This window comes from Panthera onca, chromosome B1 (genome assembly GCF_046562875.1).
Source record: "Panthera onca isolate mPanOnc1 chromosome B1, mPanOnc1 haplotype 2, whole genome shotgun sequence".
Classification (NCBI taxonomy): Eukaryota; Metazoa; Chordata; class Mammalia; order Carnivora; family Felidae; genus Panthera; species Panthera onca.
This window is the reverse complement of record NC_138342.1, coordinates 90,479,649-90,505,258: the sequence shown is the minus strand read 5'-3', so window position 1 is coordinate 90,505,258 and position 25,610 is coordinate 90,479,649. Positions and strand designations below refer to the sequence as shown.

Genomic DNA, 25,610 nt, shown 5'->3' with positions numbered 1-25,610 from the left:
ACCCAACCAGGACTTGTGCTTGGTGCCAACCTGCCCTCAAACAGCTCTAGCCTCTGGAGGAGTCAGACCCACAAACCACCTAGAAGCAAACAACAGGACTTGTGCTACAACAGATACAAAGACAGGTACTAGCCAAGACTTGCAAGGTCAGCTAGGACAGCTTCTGGTAGGAGGTTGCATCTGAGCTGAAAACTGAAGAAGAAATAATAGCCAGGTTGGGGGAAGGGGAGGGGGCTTTCAGACAAAGGAAGCAGGGTACGTGCCAATCACGGACACATGGAAAAGCTGGGCGCTGGCTATGAGTCAAATACCAAGAGAATGAGTGACTTCACTTCTTTTAAATATAATGAGACAAAAAATTCCATGCAATAAGGGGTAGAAAACCAGTCAAGTGATTTCATATCCTTTTATTCCTTTCAAAAATACTATCTAAACAACATTCAGGTAGGACACACGCTGCCTGAAGATTAGACCCTGCAGCTCTGTGGAAGATCCCAGACCTCATAGTGGGGATGGATGACAGAGGATTGCCATGACCCATACCACGTCACTGAAACGTGTCCAGGATGTCTTTCTAGTAAATCATGAAGGTCTCCAAATTATTTTCTGCTTTCCAAAGAAGAAACTGTGGGCCCACATTATCTATATCCCAATAGGTCCTGTGATATTGTGACTTATAGTAAGAAATACATACTAGGTCTTCATCCCTGTTTCTGGCACAGAGCCCCTAAAACCATTGGAATTTCCTAAGTAATGAGAGCAATAAAATTAGGTGATTTTTGTTCTGTTAATGAGATGATTTTTGGAAAGCACCTAAGGAGGGGGGCTGGTTGCCAGAAGAACCAACCAATGTGACTGGGGGGCTGGAACTTTCAGTGTCCCCCACTGACCTCTAGGGAGGGGAAAGGGGGGGTGGAGGTTGCACCAATCACCAATACCAATGATTTAATCGGCCATGCCTATGTAATGAAGCCTTTGTAAAAACCCAAAGGGACGGAGTTCCAAAAGCTTCTGTGTTGGTGAAAATGTGGAGACGTGGGGAGAGTCGTGCCCTAGGAGAGGCCATGGAAGCGCCACACCCTTCCCCACACCTTGCTTATGTATCTTTTTCTTCCAGCTGCTTCTGAGTTATATTCTTTTATAATAAACTGGTAATCTAGTAAATAAAATGTTTCTCTGAGTTCTGTGAACCACTCTACCAAATTAATCAAACCCAGGGAACGAGTCATGGGAACCTCTGATATACAGCTGGTCAATCAGAAGCACAGGTAACAATCTAGGCTTTCCTTTGGCATCTGAAGTGGAGGGCAGTCTTGTAGAACTGAGACCTTAACCTGTGGAATCTGATGCTATCTCCAGGTAGATAGTGTCAGATTGGAGTTGAATCGTAGGACACCCAGCTGGTATCCAAGAACTGCTTGGATGTGTGTTCTTCAGTCCTCAAGCACTTCATGCTGTTGACAACCTCCTTTGTTGCACCTCCATACTTCTTCATGGTTCAGTATTGTTGCTATTTGGAATTACCTATGAAGGATACACCATCATCTTTTCCATAGTAAGGGCCTCTCAAGAAAGAAATTGTACCTGACATTCATATTTGTGTCCCCAACACCAAGTACAACAGTGAGCACATAGTAGGGGCCCAGTGGTTGTTTGTGAGTGTATGGATAGATAGATGGTTGGGACAATAGACGTAGGCTGGTTTCCTACCCTTAAATGACTCATATGTTTCATTCTTAGATTTTCTCTCCTAATTCTAGCTTGCCTTGAGCAATCTCATTCAATTCCATAGTTTTAACTCTTCTTTAGAGACAAACATTGCTATCAGTTTCTCAGTATTTTTTATCCTTGTTACAATGTATAAACAGACAAAAAGTTCATACTATATATACTGCTATAAAATTTGCTTTTTTCCATTAATATGTCATGTAAATTATTCTATATCATTGCATACTTCATACTTCACTCTTAATAGCTGCATAGTATTCCATTGTAGGGAAGAAGTGCTAGAATTTAATTTCTGTTGATGAACATATAATTTATTTCTAAATTTTCTTTCTAACAATAATGCTATACTGAATATCTTTATAAATATATCTTTGCACAAGTGTGTGAATGCTTCTGTAGGATAAATTCCTGGAAATGGATCCATTTTAAATTTTTCATAAATACTGACAAACTCTTCTCCAAAAATAAATATTTTATCAGTCCACCTCCCTACCAAGAGTTGCTTTGAGAGTAGCAGTTTCCTCATATCCTCACACATACTAAATGTCATAAACTTTAAAATCTTTGCCAATTGGATATGTGAAAAATATATCACTGTGCCTTTAATCTCCATTTCATTGAATATAAAGAGAATGGACATTTGCATTTATTCTTTTATGAACTATGTGTTCATATATACTGTTTGTTCTTTTTTTGGAGAGTTGACTTCTTATTAATTTGTAAGAACTTTTGTAAGTATTGTTTTGCCTTATTGGTTGCAAACAGTTTTCAATTCAACGAAGCATTTTTCAGTGCATATAGGTATGTTCTTGGTGGATTTTATCTTTTATTAATATTAAAATAGTCCCTCTGTTCTGTTAGTGTATTTTGTCTTAAATTCTTTCTCTTATATTTCATTCCTAATTTCCTTTTGCATGCATTTACCTGATGCATCTTTTCATGTCTCTTTAAAAATAATTCTTTGTCATTTTTGAGAGAAAGAGAGAGAGCGAGTAGGGGAGGGGCAGAGAGAGGCGGGAGACAGCGAATTCCAAGCAGGCTCTGCACTATCAGCACAGAGCCCGATGCAGGGCTTGAACTCACCAACCGCCAGATAGTAACCTGAGCTGAAGTGGGACGCCCAACCGACTGAGTCACCCAGTCGCCCCCTTTGTCATTTGTTTTTAAGTATGTGTCTTATAAACAGAAAATAGCGATCTTGCTCTTTCACCCAATTGGAAAGCCTTTCCTTGTTAGTGTGTACGTGTGTTGTTGAACGGTGTGGGGAAGAGAAGGAACTCATTCACATTCATCCTGCCCGCTTATATATTCTTACTACTGACGTAGTGTTATTGGTGCCTTCTCAATTTTACTTCGACTTACTATACCCGCTTTTTGCTTCCTTTCTTCTTTATTAGCGTGTGCTTATTGCACTCTAACAAATATAAGTGAACTTCTATTTCTCTATCAAAGCCAAGAATTAATCAAAATCTATAACCTATCTCCACACTACCATCAAGATCAGAACTTCAGCAGAATTTTAACTCCTCTCCCCACTCCTAGGTTTCACTGAAGTAAACTGAAATTTTAGTCACAGATTGTTTTCTTGTTCTCATCTGTCTCCTCTGGTATAAAAATCTTTAAAATTTGCATTAAACTTTACAATGACAATATCAGTTAGTTACTATAAGTTTCATGCTCACCATTCTATCATGTATGCGTTGGCTTTCCTTCTCGACTTCTTTATTCTGATTTATTTTTCATTTGGGTGGAGTGTTTCCATGAGAAACTTTTGTTATAAAATGTGTGTAGTAGTATGTTTTCTGTCTTTTCACATATTCACAATTGAACGATAATTCGTCTGCATGTAGAATTCTGGGGTCGTGGTCCTTTTTCCTTAGAATCCATCAGCTCTTAGTTTATACTATTTACCTATGAAAAGTCGATTCCAACCTTAGTAGCTTCCTTGATGAGTAATCTGTTTTTTTCTGCCTGGAAGCTTGGGTTGAGAATTTTCCAAGGGTATGAAGTATTCAAAAAAGAATTAATGTCTGTCCCAAGGATTTAATGATTTCACAAAAGTAAGTTAAGAATAATTTATATTCTACTTTAAAAAGTGGCTAATTTTCACCAAAGGCATAATAATTAGTTTTTTTTCTTAACCGAGTAGCAAAAGAGCAAATGTGATTTATCTCTATGATTAAAAAAATAGGTTATGCTTAATGAATGATTTTCTAATAGCAATGGTTTTGAGAAAAGTTTATAAAACTAAGCACTACAAAATAAGCTTCTCAAAATTCCAGGAGGGTCCCCGGAATTGGGAGGGAATCCTAGATTCAATCACATAACATTCAGCAGTGGAAGACAATATGTTAGGCACTCTACCTACATTATTTTCTTCAGAAGTGGTTCTCAAAGAAGTTAAACACTTAGTCAGGACCCCAACACTGGTAGGTAAGTGGCAGAACATAAATTTGAACCCAAGACTTCATGCCTCCAGTACACAGCCTCTTTTCAGCACACCATATTATGGGGAGTGTCTACAACATACAAGGCATTTATTTGGCTAAGAGTTGTGAGGGATGCAAAGGCGAACACGATGGAGTCCCAGCCTTCAAGTTGGGTATATCACGGTAGTTGTTATCTGGTAAACCCTATTTAATGAACTTAGTTTTCTTAAAAAGTAGCATTTTTCTTCTTGTAAGTAAAAATTAGGCCACAAACCTGTGATTCAGAAGGAAAGTGTCCTTATCCAGGTGCATTTTTACACGTTAGCATTTAGGGCAAATTGCCCAGAAATCCAATACTAATTTACCCCCAGGATCTCAAGCCCATAGTTACTGTTGGAATTTTTGGCAAGCAGATTTCCCCAAGGGTAATAGTCAAATTAAGAAGTATTTTAAAGAAAAGGTGTGAGAGTCTTAGGCAACAGTTCAAAGCTTGGTGTTCAAAGGTGGGGAGGGGTACTCAACCAGGCGGTGCTCCAGCAGTAAAACAGGTGAGAGGTCACCTGTTTACCTTGCCTAAGCTCCTGTGTAATGGATCAGTGTGGAGCTTGATGTGCAATGGTGACAATCTTTACTTTGCACTCAAAATTAGAGTAGATCATGTTTAAACTCCTAACTCCAAAGTTACTATAGCAGATTGGAGAGGTAAACATGTCCTGGGTCAACCCTGAACTCTCCGCAAGTATGAAATACCAGTGTGAGTTTGGCAATCCGGATAAACACCTCCCACACCCCTACCAGTCTCAAAGCAGAACCCAAATTGATGAATTCTGTCCCCATCCCTTAGGTCAACCAGAAGAATAATAATAGCAACAATACTGGTTAACTTTGTTGTCTATTTACTATGTAATTTGTACCATCCTGAGTGCTTTAGTTTCCTTTAGTCCTCACAACAATATTACAAGCTTATTTATGTATCTATTTTATACATGAGAAAATGGAGACCCAGTGAGATTAAGTGATTTACTGAAGACTACACACCAAGTAAATGACAGATCCAGGATCTGAACCCACATCGACTGGCCCTGAGCATGCATTACTGACCACTACAATTTATTTACAAAGTTTCACGTGGTTATATAGGACCTTTAGGGAAAATTTTCTCTATCACTTGGATCAGTCTTGCTCAGGCTGAGTGCAAGTTTGGTTAAGGAAATTGACTTGATAGAGGACCAGCTCCTACAAAGTTAAGAGCTTTTGTGGATTCCAAAGGGATTTAGAAGAAGGAATGTTTTAAAAAAATTTAAACATCAAGATGGGATGGACTGGAAATCGGTGGGAGGCCAATATTAAGGGGAAACTAAAACTGAATGGATAGGTCAGTACTCATCCCCAAAACAGTCTGTAGCAACAAGATTAAGTCATGCCCCACCACCTGGTAAGGCAAAGGTACTGAACCTGCTCACTCACCTAATCAGAGCTGATTGAAAAATTGAGTATGTTGAGTCAAATGGAAGCGTTATGGGAAAGGGGCTGCAAAAAGGCAGAGACTAGACACTAGAATAAACATAAAAGGAACAATAAACATAAAAGGTCCATGTCCAATTCCAACTTGAGAAAACATCCACTGATAATTTCCCATTCTGAGTTATATTTAAATGTCTACTGTCAAGATATCTGACCTACTTTAATGTCTCTTTCTTTTATGCTTTGCATAAAATAAATGTTTAATAAAAGTGTGTTCATTTCTAGCAAGTGTAAGATGCAAGGAAAGGCAGCCCTCTGTTATTCCTGTCTCCCACCAATCATCTTGGAGAATCACTTTCTCTTTGCCAGTGAGCACTCCCCAGGATAGGACACTGACTCTAGAAAGCCTGCGAGCTGTGTTCACAACTAAGCACTGGCTAGGTATGTTATACAGGTGCTCCAGATGAGCTTGACCAGTAAGATATGGGGCGTGGCAAACCAAGGAATCAGCAGTCCAGCATAAGGCAGCCAATCTGGTTTTGTTTTATTTTTAAGAGTCACAAGAGTATCTCACCCTGACTAAAATGCGGCTTCAGCAAAGTAAGACTAATAAGGAACCCAGAGGTAAGAACACTAGGTATGGGCTTTCCTGGCCAGCTTTTTAACTTTGTATGGCTGTGAAAAAACTGAGTTGTTGTTGTTGTTGTTGTTGTTGTTGTTGTTGTTGTTGTTTGAATCTTCTCATATTCAAGGTTTCCAGTCAAGGATGTCTCTGGCTGTCAGGAGAAAATGTTGGCAGCAGGAAGGGGAAATTGGTCACCTTTTATTTCCATCAACCCCAGAGGCATTGCTTTTTGCCAGACTGCCCACCCCACATGAAAGGATTCTCTTTATTTTGGTTTTGATCTAGTTCTCTGGCAAAACAAATGTGAATTTTCCTAGCACTTCCCTTCCTCTGGCCAAGGCACAGACTGTTTGCTTGGATACATGGTCTAATTTCTATAATCCTCTAACCTGTAAGAGACTTGTGCACCAGAGTTGATGGTGGGTCTGTTGGGGATCCATCTAGAACATCTGAGGGCTCATTTCCTGAGGGGTCATTTCCTGAGGAGGGGACACATGCCTAGAGAAGACATAAGCTCCATGAGATGAGGGTCTGTGTCAGTCTTGAGCAATCCTGTGTTCCCAGCACTGATCATAATACCTGGCACATATGGAGATCCAGTACATGAGAGTGGGTGTTCAATAACTTCTTCTACAAACTTACTTTTGTACAGAAATTAGTGGTGCTAGATGGTAGTGCATAAAATAATCTGGAAGGAATTCTATTCCAACTGTATTCTCAGTGGCCAACAGTATAGATTATAACATCTTTTCCCAAAGTATTTTGTGGGACACTAGACTCAAAATGTGCTCAGCAAAAAACGGATCACACAGTCAAGTAAGCTGGACATACTGCATACCTTCACGTTAACCTATTAAAGAGGTTCTTCGGTTTTTCTGTTTAGAAACATGTTTAACTTTAACCCAAAATTTCTTAAAATTTTTTGACCATGGAATCTTCACCTTGCACCTACTACCTACTATCTCATGGAAGTAGTGCTCCTCTGAACTCACTTTGGAATTATATTTGGAAAGACAGAATTATGTCGTGATTGGCCCTCCATTGCTCTCAATAGTCCCTTGAATGGATATTCAGGACTTTCCTCTAAAATCATTAATTACGTGAACCTGATGACTTATAATTTTCAAATCATCCTGCATGAACATAGGGCTAATGAGTTCCTTCTGCCTTCCTATGAGGAGAGGTTGGCACTCTCCTCTCTCAGGACAGGAGTTGACTACGAACAGCTTCTACATCAGCTCAGCAGTCTTGTGCATTCCCTAGTATGGAGCTCCAAGGGACCCAGGGACCTGGTGAGAGAGGGAATTGGACTTCTGTTCATGAACCCTGGCTTCTTCTTGTGACTGCCTATGTGTCAGCTTGGCAAGGCTAAAGTACTCAGTTATTAAGCGCCAGCCTAGGTATTGCTGTGACGATAATTTGCAGATGTGGTTAACATCGACAATCAGTTAACTTCAAGTAAACAAGATTGTCCTCAATCATCTGAGTGGCCTCTTCCAATCAGAAGAAAGACCTTAAAAGCAAAACTGAGGTTTTTTTCCTGGGAAGAAGAAATCCCACTTGTGGATAGCAGTTCCGGTTCCTGCCTGAGAGTCTCCAGTGTCTTGCAGGTTCTGGTCTTCAGTAGAACCTTGACTGATATACTGTCCACTGTAGCTTTCCCTCATCAGCATCCCTCTCAGCCAGGCTAACACATTTTTCAAGCACAGTAACAAGCCCAAAGGGATGGACAAAGTGTCTTCCCCTCAGGCCATGGAAAGGATCTGCCTCAAAGCAGCAGGAAGTGCAGTCTGCCTGACAAGAAGACTGGGAAGGAGAGACAGGAATACCCTTTGCCTTCAGACCCTGGTGTACAGGTTCTCCCTGAGGCAGTTTGTGTCTCTTCCACTGTTGCTGCCCAGTAGTGGGGCCAGGTGGGGGGCAGTTTGGGGCTTGGGGGGTGGAGGTGTGGGGGGAAGGGGGAAATTGCTCAACACTGAAGTATTTCCATGCCTAGGCACAACCAGGTGAAATAATTGTGGAAAAAACACTTGCTTTCAATTTAATGATTTATTCACAGTTTAATGGTATCTCAGGGCATTTATTTTGCATTTAAGATGAAAAGCATAGATTTATATATATTATGGAAATAGATGTACTTCTCATTTTGTTTTTTTATTTTATTTTTTTTTTAATTTTTTTAACGTTTATTTATTTTTGAGACAGAGAGAGACAGAGCATGAACAGGGGAGGAGCAGAGAGAGAGGGAGACACAAAATCCGAAACAGGCTCCAGGCTCTGAGCTGTCAGCACAGAGCCCGACGCGGGGCTCAAACCCACGGACCGTGAGATCATGACCTGAGCCGAAGTCTCAGTCAGTCTTAACCGACCAAGCCACCCAGGCGCCCCAATGTACTTCTCATTTTGAAAGCCCAATCTGCTCAGTGGCACTGACATGAGGGAGAGATGGGACACACCTGTTTGTGCACTCACATGGGTGTTCTTTAAGCTGCGTCTAGAGAGGACTTTAATTTTTACATATGTGGTTAAAAAACTAAAATGTGCATACTCGGTGATCCCAGGTCTAAGATTGTATCCTGAGGATATACGTAAAGTTGTAACTTATACAAGATCTCATCTCAGTTGTGAAAAATCAGAAGCCACTTGCATGCCCAACAGCAAGGTTAGTAAACGATGGTAAGGCAATATATGGTAGAATAAAATAAAAATAGCTATCATTCACTGAATAGTGTACCAAGCACTGTTCTATAAGGGCTTTATGTTCTCAACTCACTCAGTCCTCACAGCAAACCTACGAGGCACATTCTATGTCCCCTTTTTACAGATGAGCTAACTAAGGCACAGAGCGGCAAGGTGAAGTGCACGAGGTCGCACACTTAGCAGGTGTAGGCAGGATTCCAGCCTGAGCACGTGGGCTCCAGAGCCCACGCGCTGCGTACATGCTGTGCCTCACTCTCAAGAAGGATGATGTTATTTCAAACACGCATATGTTCAGATACGTATACACAAAGCAGCTGCTCCAGATGAGCTTGCCCAGTAAGATATGGGGCAAACAAAAATGGAAATTCTACACTTTAAAATCAACGATCTTCCTTTTTTCTTTATTGCTCATCTGTATTTACTAAATTTTCTACAATGAATATCTCTTACAGTTTAAAAATAAAAACCGTCAAAATACATTTTATTATTTTGATTGAGAACAAACTCTTAATTTGTCTGGTCGGAGACTAGAGTCAGCTCAATGAAGACCAACGTTCAGGACAGCTACTCAAGCAAATTCATTCCAGAAGAATGTGAACCAGGCAGCACAGGGAGAGAACTCCTCCAGGGCACAAGTTCCAGGCCCCCTCGTCACACACACCATCAGTGAGCCAGTCAACCAACAAGCCCTCTGCTAGGAATATTGCTAATCTGAGAACATCTGCGCCTGCCCTTAGCTAGTTTCCAAAACCCCCGTTCTCTCAACCCGGCCAATCATTATGATTATTAACAGGGACCATGAGTTTCAAGTCCATAATCTTCTGAAAAGTCAGGAAATAAAATAAGTAATAAATAAATAATATAATAAATAAATAAAATCGGTGGTGAGTTGGGACTTCACAGAACTCTTTGTCCCTGGGTGTGTAGTCTTAATATTTATTGAATGAGATAAGAAAATAATCAGACATGTAAAGGTTAGACAGAACTGAATAGACTCTTACAGATAAACTTCAAATATCTTCATTTGACAAAGATCCCAAGGCTCAGAGAGATCAAATAACTTGCTCTCAGTTACCCAGACTGTCAGAGGCCAAACCATAATTAAAAACCAATTGTTTAGTGCCTAGTCCAACACTCCCTCTGTTTGAGCCATGCTACCTCAAGCGTTTGGATTCCGTTGAAAGGAGGTATTGGTATAAAAACAATACATATTTTATAAAAACCATCTTGTATTCACTTTTATTATACTAGCAATACACACAAAAGTATACGGAGTAACGCATGCACATAGGTCCCCTTCCACATACCATGACAACCCCTCACCAAGAGGTAATTACCATGGTCAGTAATTTGGGATGTGACCTTCCAAACCCCTTTCCACAGATACCATACATGTATTTAGTGACACGCTAGAACGAGCTTATACTGGTTCTTGAGAGCCACCTTAAATGTTCAGGAAAAGTTGTGAGCTGGTTGTTAAACACAGTAAGAATTAAAAATTAATTTATATAAACTTATAATTAAGTTGGATTAAAAACAAAGATAAAAAGTACTCAGAACTCATCACTTCCTTGTTTGTTTGTTTTACAACTTTTTAGTGTTGTCTACATTCCTCGGGTTATCTCCATTTATTGGATCTGTACAATGGAAAGAATAATGGTGTGTTTCTCTACGTCTCTCCCCAGCTTCACATTTTTACATTTATAGGATCCACCATCATGGGAGCATTTACACCAAGGAAATTGAAAAATGCTACAGATCAGGGCAGGCCCTCCCCTCGCTGAGACAGCCAGTTTTTGAGCATTTACTAGCATACCATAAGAGACTTTTTTACAAGTTCTTTTTTCTTTCTAATAAATAGACTATTGAAAACTTTTAAAAATCCGTTAAATGCATTTATTTTCCTTGGCGAAAATAGAGATGAAGCACTCACTGAAACATGTAAAATATCAACGTGTTTTTTAAACTATGACTCTTCTTCTCTCCCGCAATAACCTGCTCCCTTGATAATCTAAACTTCTATTTTAACCAGATCCCAGTTCCTTTTAACTTTCCTCTTCAAGGATATTACGCCTCCCCTCCTCAATTCACCCCCACATCTTTCAAGCTCTCTTAAGAGAGAAAGAGAATTTTTTTTTTTTAATTTTTTTTCAACGTTTTTTATTTATTTTTGGGACAGAGAGAGACAGAGCATGAACGGGGGAGGGGCAGAGAGAGAGGGAGACACAGAATCGGAAACAGGCTCCAGGCTCCGAGCCATCAGCCCAGAGCCTGACGCGGGGCTCGAACTCACAGACCGCGAGATCGTGACCTGGCTGAAGTCGGACGCTTAACCGACTGCGCCACCCAGGCGCCCCAAGAAAGAGAATTTTTAATGGCAGAGGTGAAGTTTCCCGAAGGTAATTACTTAATAGGCAACCAAACAAGAATGGCTGGATTTGCTTGGCCATGGTAAGCACCAGCTCCTGCTAGGGGCCACTCGGGCACTCTGAGGCTCCTGAATGTCAGAGGGAAAGCAATATACTCAGGCCCTTTTGTTGACACACCAAAAGATTAGGTTTCCTTAAATTCCTAAGGAATTTCAGAAGATTAACTTTTAGATAGGAAACTTCATAGGCTGAGCAGGCTGAGAAAAGAAAAAAGAAAAAAATCATGTCACCCTCAAGCAGTTCCATCAAGGGATGAAATTTTAAATCACATCATGTCTCACACCCATTGCTTAGTGCAAAATAAATCACTTGAACAGAGGGCAAGCCAATTTTTACTTTAAAAATGTTGTGTCCTAAGGCTGTCTTCTTGAACTTCAAAAGCACACTTTGTAATTACTCTACCTATCAAAGGAAACTCAACATTTCACCTCCAATTTCTTCAGCTTGTGTTATCACTTTTAATTGTTAATAAACCACATTAATTTTAAACTGATTATTCTGTTTGGGAATTCAATGTTTTCTAACAGAATACACTGAATTATATATAAGTGGGCTTATTTATGTACCAGCTATAGTTAGGTGGGGCTTTTTCTCACTACCTGTCATTTGTTTTATTTTTAGTAATTTCTGTCCTTTTGGAGACTCATAGCAATTCATGTCCCTCATTTTTTTAAAGGAACATTTCTAGGAATAAGAAGGATAAAAAAAAATGCCAGGGATTTGGGGGGGTTGGGGTTTGTGCTCAACATTGATATCATTTGCTTGTGGGTCATGAACCTGCCCATGACTTTTCATTTTTTTTTAAAGAAAGCAAAGGACTAAGAAATAATTTGCTAAACTCAGACCACACCATCAACCTTCGTTCAGATTTGTTCATTTTCCTAACAAGATGTTCCCCAACCTGGAATTAACAAGACAAGTTCTTCTTGCTATCAACCTTCCTGCCTCTGTAGGCACTGACCATGTCTATTTGACAAAAGCATGTATTTGCTTACAAACCATATTTATCCAGCCCAGTAAATTTGTTTGTTACCAGCCATGGTAACAAACAAAATGGTCTTGAGATGGAAACATGCCACGTTTGTCTCCACTCTAGCATCAAGCTCAGAATTCAGGAGTTGAGAGCTGTTCCTGCTTGACTAAAAAAATTCTGAGAACATAGAACATCCTTCTCTCTACCTTAACTGTGCCCATAGTGCCGAACCCTCCACCTGGAGGGAGCTCCTTCTCCTCTGCCAACAAGACTGGTTCTGCATGCCCTTCCCAGCCTCCTGGATAACTGACATGCCTTCCACATTGGACCTCTTATCACCACCGCACCCACCATCATCATCACCATCATCATCCTTTATCAAGGGCTTTCTGTGGTGCCAGGCACTGTTCTACATGTTTTACATGTGTTGATTTAAGTAAACCTCACCACGACCATTATTATTAACACTCTGTAGACATAGATAGGACACTGAGGCACTGAGAGGTTCATGTCCAAGGCCACTCAACTGGTAGATGACAGAGCAGGCCAGCTCCAGGGACTGTGCACTCAAGCACTCTGCCATACCTCCCTACTTCATCAAGCTACTTAGTTACCTATATAATTGCTTCTCCACTGGCCTAAGTACTCCCAGAGGGTAGGGACCATCCATCATGCATTCCTACATTCCCCGGGGTGCCTGCCATAGTAGCTGGTGCATAGTAGAGGCTCATTACCTGTTTATGGAATGAATGAATGGATTTTTCCTACCATTTCCAGGTGTATGAACTGGGAGATGTCTCCGCAAGAAGACAGCCTATGGTAGCACCAAGCTGGTAGCCCTGGACGGTACATGGCCTAAAGTCAAAAATCTGTCCGCTCCTGTGCCATATAAGGTGAGCAACATAACTGATTTGGTCAATCAGCTAAACACTGATCAGTATCACCTCCCCTAGAAAGTTATGACAAGTAAAGTGCCACAGATGGCACCTGGCATACTGTAAGTCAATGATGGAGGTTCACATAAGCTAGCAGGGCTAATGTTACGTTGGTGGTAAGGTGGGGAAGGTTGACATATTAGCATATCTTTCTGATTCTTTTAGCAATCCGCTAACAAAATTATAATTTAAATTTATTTATTTATACATACCCTGTCTTTTCCCCCAAAACAGTTTATATATTCAGCAGATCTCTACATTGGAAGTGGAAAGAAATAAAAAAAAAAACAAAAATAAGGACAGTAAATGGAACTTAGAACGAGGCTAATACCAAAAAAAAAAAAAAAAAAAAGTGCATAATAGTCTTTATATATTTGCTATGGCTGAAGCAAAAGATTAAAATGTATATAGTAATTTATAATGTACATTCACAAAGACACTTCCTATGGGGTCTTCAAAGCAGCCATTCCCTATAGCTAATGTTATTATGTGCAGGTCACAGGTCAGGAATTTGAGGCTCAAAGAAATCAAGAAACTTGACTGAGTTCACACAGATAGTAAGTGTGACTGGAACCAAAGCCAAAATGAACCCTTTGGGGGAAGAAATTAATTCCAAAGCCTGTTGCCTAAGAGGACTCACAAATCCGCCACAACTTGAGCCATCTCTTCCAAATGGGAGAAAATAATGAACCATGATAGCTTGGGTAAAATCTTTCTTTGTCTGTTTAACCAACAATTATTACAGTATAATAATAATTTCGCAGATGTGCAAAATCTGAGTGTGATTCTAGAACTGATGTTTTGTGAGTCTGATGGTACATCTCCACATGCTCCTGCCCACAGAAGTTACACTCTTTCCTCCTCACAGAGCAGGTCTAGGCATCCTTTTCCTGAATTTTCGTTCTGGGTAAGGTCAGACTTCACCTCCTCCCCCGCCCTTTACCATAAGTTCCTCAGGTTTTAGTGGATCTCCTAGAGGGAATGATTGGGTCTTCTCTGCACAGGGTGTGAGGAAACACAGGACCAACATCCAGACACCTTAGCATAACCCTGATGCTGCCTCCTCACCTCTAACTTGATTGGAACCAAAATGTGAATCAGAAGGGGCTTAGACATGGTACTTGAAAAAAAGAGCACAAAGCAAGGAAACAAGATTTCTGATGATGAAGAAAGAATATTTACAGGCAGAGCATTTCCGGAAGATTTGCTTCCAAAGAGGGACCTGTATCATACTAGTCTCGGTGGGCTCTCCTTCTCCTCCACCCCTCCAACCTCTGTACTCCCTCCTTCACCTCCCCTGCTCCCCTCACCACCTCCAGGGCTGTTCCTCACCTGAGCAACTCTAAGGAAAGTGCTTTGGATCCTGCTTTTCCAGAACTGTGCTTCTGAGCCTCTGCTTCTGTCCTCAACATCTACAGAAGGTTTCACTGTGGAGTATACCAGTCAACACAGTGAAGAAACATAATAGTGCCCACTTAGACATGGGATTAATTGCAACCAGACACACCTGAAGAACAAAAATTCCTTAGCCTCCTGCTGACTTACTGTGTGAAGGAGGGGTCCTGCTGATGTGTTAGCAATCTTCCCCAAACAATAAAGTAATCTAATGCTTTCTGTTTGGGGAGCAAATCACCACTAATGGGATCTTGCCAATGACACCAACACCCTTGCTGGCCCTCACCTTTCCTGACTTTCCTTATATGGCCCCTCTCTGACTGTGATAATGTACCAGCCTGTACGGATATAGATACTTCTCTTTAGAACTAATCACAATTCTAGGGGGAAACCCCAACATCATCTTCTGACTATCCGGAATCCAACAACTTTGTCTTAGCTATAAAAAACCACCTATGACCAATAGACTGTGGAGATATAGATATATAGATATATATATAATTTATTTATTTTGAGAGAGAGGGAGAAAGCCTCTCCCAGGAGAGAGGGGCAAAGATATATATAGATATAGATATAGATGATATAGATATAGATATAGATATAGATATAGATATAGATATAGATATATAGATAGATAGATATATAGATATAGATATACACACACATATACACACACACATACACACACACACACACACACACACACACACACACATATATATATATATACATACATACATACATATATGGAGAGAGAGAGACAGAGAAAGAAAGAATCCCAAGTAGGCTCCCCACTCAGCACAAAGCCTGATGTGGGACTCAATCCCACAACCCTGGAATCATGACCTGACCAACTGAGCCACTCAGGCGCCCCTGTGGGTGTTTTTTTGTTGTTGTTGTTTGTTTATTTAGTTTGTTTGTTTGTGGGGTTTTTTTTTGCTGTGGAAGGACATGAAATAAAATCTAAAGATACCTCAAAAAAAGAAAGGGGAAATAAGTCTAATCATTCAGTCAAATACTCTGCTAAGACAACCACAAAACAGCATCATGGAACAAACTTGGGAGATAATGTAGTATATAGTATGTAGTTGCAGAAATCGAGGCCCAAAGAAGTTAAATGAATGCCCCAGAGTTAGTGTCTAGACAAGAAGCTGAATGAGCAAGGCAGGCAGCAGGAGAAGAAAAGCACTAAAAGAAGGCAGCCTGAGAATCCAAGACTGCAGGACTGTGCAAGCTACTTGGTCAATTAGAGACAGACACACCCTGGGGTCTCCTGCTGGTCCCATACATTGCCTCCATCCCCACTGCCATTTCCACTGTTTACATGCCTCTCACTCATCCTGGACTGGGTGCCATTTCACATCTACATCTGGGATCTGTCACAGCTGATGAGCCGCAGAGTGGATGACAGACGTCATGTGAGCCCCTTCCCACTCAGTGGGTCCACTTTCTACCCCAGGAATAAAGCAGAAGTTGCTTTATTTATCCTTATTTATCTATGCCCTCTCCCTATCCACCCCCACCCCCCCCCCAAAAAACGTCTTGTCACAAAAAGATTTTAAGCCACCTTATTTTTTTTAAGTCTTAAGCAGCAGAGGTTTATGACCTCTGTTTGAATTTTTTGAAAGTGCCACAATGAAGCATGAGTTCAAAGTGTCATCATCTTTTTGCAGGTGGATAGCTAAAATACCCTGTTCAACTTGCTTACCAAAACAAGTTAAAGAGAAATTGGAAAGAGGACTACAGCACATGTTAAAGGGTTTTTAAAAAATGAGTGTTATCACGTAAGAACTAACTTCCTTTTTCTATGGTCTGGTACTTGCAGCTTGAAATAACAGCTGGCCCTTGGTGACAGCACACTGAGGAAGCCACATCTGCCTCTAACAATCCTCTTGGAGGCTGAAGACTGAGGCTTGAGGCCTTAAAGGAGTCCTGAAGACTGATTCTAATTTATTCACAGCTGATTTATTTATAGACTTTTTTTTCCTAAATTTCTTTGTGATGTTTAGTAATACACAAAGGTAAGTTTTCCCATATAAATAAAACTGATCACTACTGCCAACTATATCAAAAAACAACTGTTAAACTGTGAGTCTTTGCAAAGAGGGGGAGTGTTCAGAGCCTGGATATGCAAAATAGCATCTGATATTGCATGTTTGGAGCAATCAAACACATCTGGGAAAAGAAACCCACTGCCGCTTAAAGTACCTGCTCTATTCTCTAGCACATCTGTGGTGCAATTAAAGAACCTAGTGCACAATTAAAATTCAGGTCAGCTAACAGCAACAATGGGGCTCTTTGATGTGAGGTCAGCTTTGGTCATTCTCATATACTCATTAAACAGGTTAATCAACTTAGTGCAGGATATAGGACAGGACTGACCAAAAATCTATTTAATTACCATTACCCTGAAAGCATTGGTAGAGAGATCTATTTTATTTGTTTGGCATAGCAACTACTGTTTCATTGTCACTGCATGCTAGAGCTAAAGGTGCCACTTCTGGAATTGTGTGCTTTTTTCACAGCTAATGACATGTAGATATAACACAAATATTTGTTTGTATTTATTATTAATGTATTATAAAGGCAGATGGCTTGGTGTATGTCTTTCCTTTTCCCCCGTGTACACTTCTCTCTTTTGGTTAAAGTACTGAAGCATGGGTTAAATTTGTGGAAGATGTCTCATGCTCTCTTCATTTGTTTGCTTTACTTTGGGTCAAGAAGGTGTGAATGTGACATATTCAGTCTGGATGAGTAAACTTGACTCATGTTCTCCTAATGGGTTTTATCCAGCACCTGTAAGGAAGGACAGGTAATATGACCAAGTAGTGCCTATGGTGAACACTCAAGTAGAAAGACCTGAACTTTAGGTCAAATAGACTTGGATTTGAATCCAGCTCCCTGATCTATACTCACTGACAAAATGAAGACAATAAGATGACTTTGCAGCATTGTTGTGAGGATACAATAAAATAATGTATATAAAGTGCTTAGTGCAGTGCTTGATACATGGTAGAACTTAATGATGCCTATTCATTAAGAAAATGCTTTCCTGAGTCACTGAGGAATCTACAACACCATTAATCAGGGTGCAATTTTCTCTTCCTACTTAAAACCAATATTCAGTGCTTCTCAAAACAAACCAGTTTTTTATAAGTTTGTTTATGTTATTTTATTTTATTTTATTTTATTTTATTTTATTTTATTTTTTTAGTAATCCTTACACCCAATGTGGGGCTCAAACCCGCAACCTCGAGATCAACAGTCGTATGTTCTCCCAACTGAGACCAGGCACCGCAATCAGTTTTTGTTTTTTTTTTAATGACAAAACTGAACATACAATATATGGTGTTAAAGAAAATAACGAAAATTCATAACTAATGGGGTCTAAATGACTTCAACAGGAGGGCACTGTGAGTGGGTGTCACAGGTATTATAAATGCTTCTTGTGTCATGCCCGAATAAGATACAGGGAGTCCCATCTTTGGGGAACAGGAGGTGACATAGGAACACTCAAGGTTAAAAAATCACGAGTGCCTGGCTGACTCAGTTAATAGAGTCCATGGCTCGTGATCTCAGGGTTATGAGTTTTCAAGCCCCATGTTGAGCATGGAGACTACATTAAAAAAAAAAAAAAAAAGTGGCGCCTGGGTGGCTCAATCGGTTAAGCGACCAACTCTGGATATGGACTCAGGTCATGATCTCACAGTCACGCGATTGAGCCCCTGCTTGGACTCTGCACTGGGTGTGAACCTGTTTGAGATTCTCTCTCTCCTTCTCCCTCTGCCCCTTCCCCACTTGCATGCGTACACTGCTTGCTCTCTCTCTTAAAAAAAAAAAGGGGGTTAGGGTACCTGGGTGGCTCAGTTGGTTGATCGTCCCACTCTTGATTTCGGCTCAGGTCATGATCTCCCAGTTTGTGAGATAGAGCCCCACGTCAGGCTCTGTGTTGACAGTGCAAGACGGCTTGGGATTCTCTGTCTCCCTCTCTCTCTGCCCCTCCCCTGCTCATGCCTGTGCATGTACATGTGTGTGCTCTCTCTCTCTCTCTCTCTCTCTCTCTCTCTCAAAAATAAATAAATAAACATTTTTTAAAAAGGTTAAAAATCATAAGCAGCCCCATATCCCTTTGGAAAATACACTTGATTCTTGTTACTCATGGTAGTTATGTTCTGTACAGTCACCACAACCACTGAATTAGCAAACACTGAACCAGTGTTCCCAGGGGGAAATATAGGGTTAAGCTCCTATGAGCTTCTTGTTACAACATTTTTGTCAAGAAATCAATACAAAACCTTATTTTGTATGTGTTTCTCTTTAAAGACATCTTATTTAACACATACCGTTGGTTCATTAACATTGAACTCACAGCCAACAGCACTTCAACTCGTGTCTGAATGAAGCTTATCTACTGGAGGAAGTTTCTCCATAAGGCAGGGTCACAGCCTCTTGCACACAGACAGCAACTCAGTATTGTTCTTGGGGCCATTTTACACAGCAAAAATACCAACAAAAAGCACAAAAATACAAAAAGCAGATTAAATTGACCACAAAAAGGATACTTGTTTATCATGTGCAAACAGAAATAAGAATACAGTGCCGGATTGTTCAACCACAGCTGAGAAATGTGTGTTGGGCAACTCAAAGTTTTCACCATTCCACCCATGCCCAATATCTATTGGGGGCAGGGGGTACAAATAAATTTTAACAAGTAGGTGAATTCACAATTGCAAAATCCATGAATAATAAGGCTCAACTGTCAACTTGAAATTTGACATGTCCCCTCTCAATAAGCCCTATATGGCAAGTCTTTTCTTCAGTGTTTGATGGAAAGCTCCTTTGGGAAATTACCAGATAAAGTCACTGAGTGGCATTTAGGGGACACGTTGCGTGAAAAACACTATAGTAACTATGTTGTGTTTATTATGTGCCAAGCACAAGTCGAAGTTTAGTTTATTAATTAAATATATGTTAATAGTTATAGTTATTTATTAAATACTTTTATTATTTAATGATTCAAGTTGTTGCTTTCCTCTATTTTTGATTTAGAAAAGTTAGTTTGGGTGCCCTAGGAAGGAAGCTATCCCAGGTGGTTGGAAGTAGAAAAGCGTACCAGTAGGAAGACTAGAAGCCATGGATTTCTAGAAGTGTTCTCTCACCCCACCTCTTATATAAGAGCATCTATTGATTCATGTTGAGACCAGCCACTACTAGCTAGGCTCAACAGGGTCAGCCAAGTGGAATCTACTTCAGAGAGCTACATAACTCTCAGGATGACAAAGTGTTACACCTGGATGGGAGTCTAATCGTCATCTAATTGAATCTCGCTCGATCTTCCTTGCTCTCTCTTTTTTTTCTTTTTTCACTTTTAATTTTTTTAATTTATTTTTGAGAGACAGAGAAAGAGCATGAGCAGGGGAGGGGCAGAGACAGAAAGGAGACACAGAATCTGAAGCAGGCTCCAGGCTCTGAGCTGTCAGCACAGAGCCCGATGCGGGGCTCGAACCTACGAACCCTGAGATCACAATCTGAGTTGAAGTCAGATGCCCAACCAACTGAGCCACCCAGGTGCCCCCCCTTAAAATAAATAAATAAATAAGCGTAACAAATATGTTATAAAATCACATTGTGGTTTAAAATGTGGCACTGAAGAAGGGATATACAAACAGACCAGTGGAGTGGAATACATGCATGGCCATAAAACACACACACACACACACACACACACACACACACACACACACACACACAGCAAGTTTATATGGATGTATGGGTAATCATCTGTAGCACCACTTGAAATCATTTACCAAAATAAATTATAAAGAACTAAACATTTTTATAAATTAGAAAATACAGATATGATATAGATTGATTAATTTTACAATAGTGGATGAAATTACAGAAGAAAATATCGACTACGTAAAATATTTAATCCTCTGTTTAATAAAAAGTAAAGAAAATGAGAATTATATTTTAGCAGACTCTGATGATTGCCTACCCGGTGTCCATTCTTTCCTATTTACTTGCTAACAGAACTCCAGTGTTGCCAAAGGAGCAAGGTATCCAATTAATAATCCTGTCTTAGACATCTTTGCAGCAAGGGGTGGCTATGTGGTAAGTTAGGAAAGAAGAAAAGTATTGGAGACTGTTGAAGAAGGCATCCAGCGAAACTTCACAAAAAAGACACACTGTAGCAAATGCTTGGTGCTCTTCCCAGTTCCCCTCAGAAACCCTTTATCTGCTGTGTGTGACAACATTCTTGTTTCTGGAGGTTCTGATCCTGACAGCTCACACCTGTTACTTTCTTCAACGACCTTTGAGCTACTAGAGTATCTTTGCCTAGATGTCAGAAGGGCCTGGGTGTTCACCTCCCCATCCTTCCCCCTTGCCTGGGGTGGGGGTCTGAAGGTGGGAGCTACTTGGCTTTGAGAGGACACCAACCTGCCTGATTTATGCTTAGAGTCCAAGATGGGGCTGCAGCACTCCCTTGCGTGGCTTTATCTTCTTCTCTATGCTGTTTCCCTTACTCTACTCATCAATTTCTCCCAGAAATACTTCCTACGTAAGTCACTAACACAAGAACGGGCCAAGGCCTGCTTCTGGGGAATCTGACCTAAGACATATTCTCAGCTGGCCTGCCCTTTCATCTTTTGTTCCTTCACACTGCCACCTTTTTTCTTTTTGGAGCATGGAAGAAATGCCTGGAGGTTCAGCAGCCATCTGGCAAACACGAGGCAAGAAGCACCAGGTCACAGATCCATACACTAAGGATGATATAGCAAAAAGACGGGGAAAACCTGATTACCTGATGGTTTAATTAAATTGTCCTACTAGTCCTGGATAGACTTATTTTTGCATAAAACAGGTAACTACTTACTGAGGTGCCTGGTGGGGCATATAATAACACCCGCCCCGCCCCCCAAAAAAAGATGTCCACATCCTAATTCCTTAAACCTGTAGCTGGGCCATGTTACACAACAAAGAGGAATTAAGGGTGCAGATGGAATTAAAGTTGCTACTCTGCTAACCTTAAAGCGGGGAGAGTAGTCTGAATTATCCAGGTGGGCCTGGTGTAATCACAAGAGTTTTTAAAAGCGGAAACGGAAGCAAAAGAGAGATCAGAGCTAAAGAAGATGTGATGGTAGAAGCAGAGGTGGGAGGAATTATATGTGAGAACGACCACTCACCTCTGCCCGCTGCAAAGACGAAGACAGGGGCCACCAGCCAAGGCACGCAGGCGGCCTCTGGAAGCTGGACAAGGCGAGGAAACAGATTCTCCCCCGTAGAGCCTCCAGAAGGGAACACAGCCCTGCCAACTCCTGGATTTTAGCCCAGTGAGACTCATTTTGGACCTCCGACCTCCAGAACTGTTAAGAGTAAGTTTGTTTCGTTTAAGCCATCAAGCTTGGTAATTTGTTACAACAGCAATAGAAAACCAATACAGCCATGTATATTTGAAATTTGCTAAGAGAGTAGATCTTAAGCATTCTCATCCAAAAAAAGGCAACTATGTGAGGCAACAAATATGTTAATTAACTCAATTGTGGTAATGATTTCACAATGTATACATGTATCATATCATCATGTTCTATACTTTAAACATACACAATTTTGTTTGACAATTATTCCTCAATAAAGCTGGGGAGAGGAGAGAGGAAAACTAATATACCTGGTTTTCTGTCAATTGCAGACTAATTCAATCCTAAATGATATTTTTTAACTGAAAATGGGTAATATTTTTGATATAAGAAAATCTTATACAAATCAATAAAAAACACTAAACCAATAAGTTGATGGGAAAATAACACATGTAAACAAAATACACCATGAAGAAGTATAGGTGTTAAGAAACGACGTAGAAATAGGTTTTCTACAAAAACATATGAAATATTTTTTTAAATGTTTATTTTTGAGAGAAGAGAGAGCACAAGTGGGGGAGGAGCAGAAAGAGAGGGAAGCACAGATTCAGAAGCAGGCTCCAGGCTCTGAGGTGTCAGCACAGAGCCCGACACGGGGCTCGAACCCACGATGCTTAACGACTGATGCTTAACCAACTGAGCCACCCATGTGCCCCTGAAATAGTTCTAAATATCAAGAGAAAATCATTACAAAATTACATGAAAAAGCAAGACAGAATTTATATTGTGTGTTTCCAACTATATTTTATAAATAAGCACGGGGGCTCTTGAGTGGGTCAGTCAGTTAAGCATCACACTTCAGCTCCATGATCTCATGGTTTGTGATTTCAAGCCCCACATTGGGCTCTGCACTGACAGCATGGATCCTGCTTTGGATCTTCTGTCTCCCTCACTCTCTGCCCCTCTCAAGCTTCCTCTCTCTCTGTCTCTCTCAAAAATAAAACTAAAAAATTAAAAAATAAAAACAAGCATTGAAAAAGACTGAAAGGAAAAAATAAAAGGAAAGGTTTTTGAAATAGCAAGATTTGGGGTGTCTTTTCCTTCTTTCTATTACCTTTTCATACAGGCCATCCCTAAATGGCTAGCTCTCTCACTTTATTCAGTTCTCTTTAATAGAAAAAAGAAAATAAACTATGCCTTAAAAAATAATTGTAACACGAATACAAAATAATTATAACCCAAAATGCTACTTGCCCTAATACATGGAGGGAAGTGTAAGGCCAGGTGCTGGCACAAAGGAGGGGTGAGGTTTTGCCTAGGAACACTGGGAAGGCCTCACAGTGGGGGCAGGCAATTGAGTAGGGTCTTACCCAGGCCCACAAAGCAAGCAGGACGCTGCAGACAGAAGAAGGCACAAGGCCAAGGTGTTGAGTAAACTGCAAACAGCTGCGATGGCCAGAACACAGAGTGGGAAGGAGAGAGCAGTGAAAGACTAGGTATGGATATGGAGAAGCCTGAGCTGAAAGGGTTTACATCATAAGTACTAGAGTTTGACATTTACTGTACTGGGAAGAAACTTTTGGCAGGAAAGAGCTGTGGTTGTATTATTTTATAAGGATTTTTCTGCTGCAGTGTGAGGATGGACAGGGGACCAAAGGCAGTGGAATAAGTTAGTTTGATTGCAATTATCCAGGCAAGAGGTCCGAACTGAATGCAACAGATATTTGAGGAATTTATGAGCCAAGGCAAATGAGTTCAAGGAAATAGGGGGGCTAATTTCCAGTGTTTACTGAGCCTCTTTCTACCAATATTTCCCTGGCTTTTTAAATGAGAGGTAACATGCATACAGAAAGTCATGGATATAAATGCATGGCATGTACAACTCCATGGATTATCACAAAGGAACCCACTCACGTAATCACCCTCCAATGAATGGATCATATCTTGGACTATTGGAGCCTCAAAGGAAGTGACATCCACTTGCTTGGGCCAACAACCCAGAAGTCATCTTTTATTCTTGTCTACCTTTGTATCATACATCTAAGTCATCAGAAGTCCTGTCAAGTCTACCTTCAAGGTATATCCAGAACTCAACCTGTTCTCACCACCTCCACTATTACCCTACTGCAACCTACCATCATTTCCACCCTGGACTATTGCCATAGCCTCCTCCCTGTTGTCTCTTACTCCCGTCTTGCTCCCCGTGATCCACACAGCTACTGAAGTGGTCCTTTTAATTATGGGGATTGTATCACGTTACTCCCTGTATCGTATCAACTTCATAGCCCTAGTTCTTCACTCTTCTCTGCATTGGTGCCCTTTGTCAAGTAACTTGGGAGTGATCTGCCTCACCCTCTTTGATTCTGGGCTCAGCTGTGTGATTAGCGTAGCAGATATGACATAAGTGCAGGCTTCAACTGGGTTTAGGCATGAAGGTTTTTGCTTTTGCAAAATTGTGTCAAAGTCCATGCTTCTCCCAACTTAGGTATGAATTTAAGTCTCACAAGATACACCGAATTGGTATAACCTAATTCATTCACATCCAGAACTCTAGCTATTAGGTGTTGATGATCAGTAGGCCCTGCAATACAGGAAGGAGCACAAAAATAAAATTACCATCAACAGAGAATGATCACTTCATGGTATCACTATATCACTCTGCTCCATGTGCCTTTCCGATTGCCTTGCACAGTCTCGTCGCTGTACTTGAGCATTACCCCAGGATTCCCTGCTTTATGCCCTGGCTAAGGGTTCTGGCCAGCATCCCACCTTTACCCATGCCCTTCCCTACCCACACTGGCCCATATTGGTCTCTGTCTCACCCTGCACAGTGTCTTTTAGCAATCTCTTCCCAATCTCCACAGCTGGCATCAGATAAAAGGGAATCTCTGGTCTCTCTCACTGTGCACCTGTCCCCCTTCCTTCCCACTACACTCTGGACTTTATTCAGCTGCCCATTCCATCTTTGCCTCATCCTGGAAACTGACCACTTAGCATCATCTTCTTGGCTAACTTTGAATCCCCTAGAGTCATAGTTCAGATCAAAACAATCTCTTTTTCTTCTGGTTTTTTTTTTTTTTTTTTTTTTTTCCCCTCACTGCATCATTTATTTGGAAAAGGAAACTTATCCATTAGGTACAACAGCATAGTACCTACAGGCTCTCAAAAAATGTTTTAATGTTAATTTCTTTCAAAAATAGAAGAAAAAAGAAAATAATAATGAAGATATAATAATGAATCCAATCTGTATTCATCTTTGTACCCTGTATTTGTAAAATTCATATAATTTTATTTAAAAATTTTTTAATGTTTATTTTCGACAGAGAGAGAGAGAGACAGAATATGAGCAGGGGAGAGGCAGAGAGAGAGGGAGACACAGAATCTGAAGCAGGCTCCAGGCTCTGAGCTATCAGCAAAACCAGACGTGGGGCTCGAACCCATGAGCCACAAGATCGTGACCTGAATCAGAGACGCTCAGCCAACTGAGCCACACAGGTGCTCCTAATCTCAGTCACTTTTTATGTATTTTTTAAGTTTATATATTTATTTTGAGAGAGAGACTGAGCAAGTGAGT

At 40.6% G+C, this 25,610-nt stretch overlaps 1 protein-coding gene across 1 annotated transcript in view; it reads right to left on the bottom strand.

Moving 5' to 3' along the window:
• Positions 1–11,310: 11,310 nt before the first annotated feature.
• The window catches only part of LOC144616152 (uncharacterized), a 41,586-nt gene continuing 27,286 nt past the window's right edge, over positions 11,311–25,610 (bottom strand). Inside the window, exons 5-7 of the mRNA XM_078445826.2 lie at positions 21,866–22,045; positions 13,496–13,537; positions 11,311–11,572 (exon numbers count right to left, since the gene is read on the bottom strand). Coding sequence (XP_078301952.2) covers positions 11,543–11,572; positions 13,496–13,537; positions 21,866–22,045 — 252 coding nt within the window. The 3' untranslated portion in view covers positions 11,311–11,542. The remainder of the gene's footprint in view (positions 11,573–13,495; positions 13,538–21,865; positions 22,046–25,610) is intronic.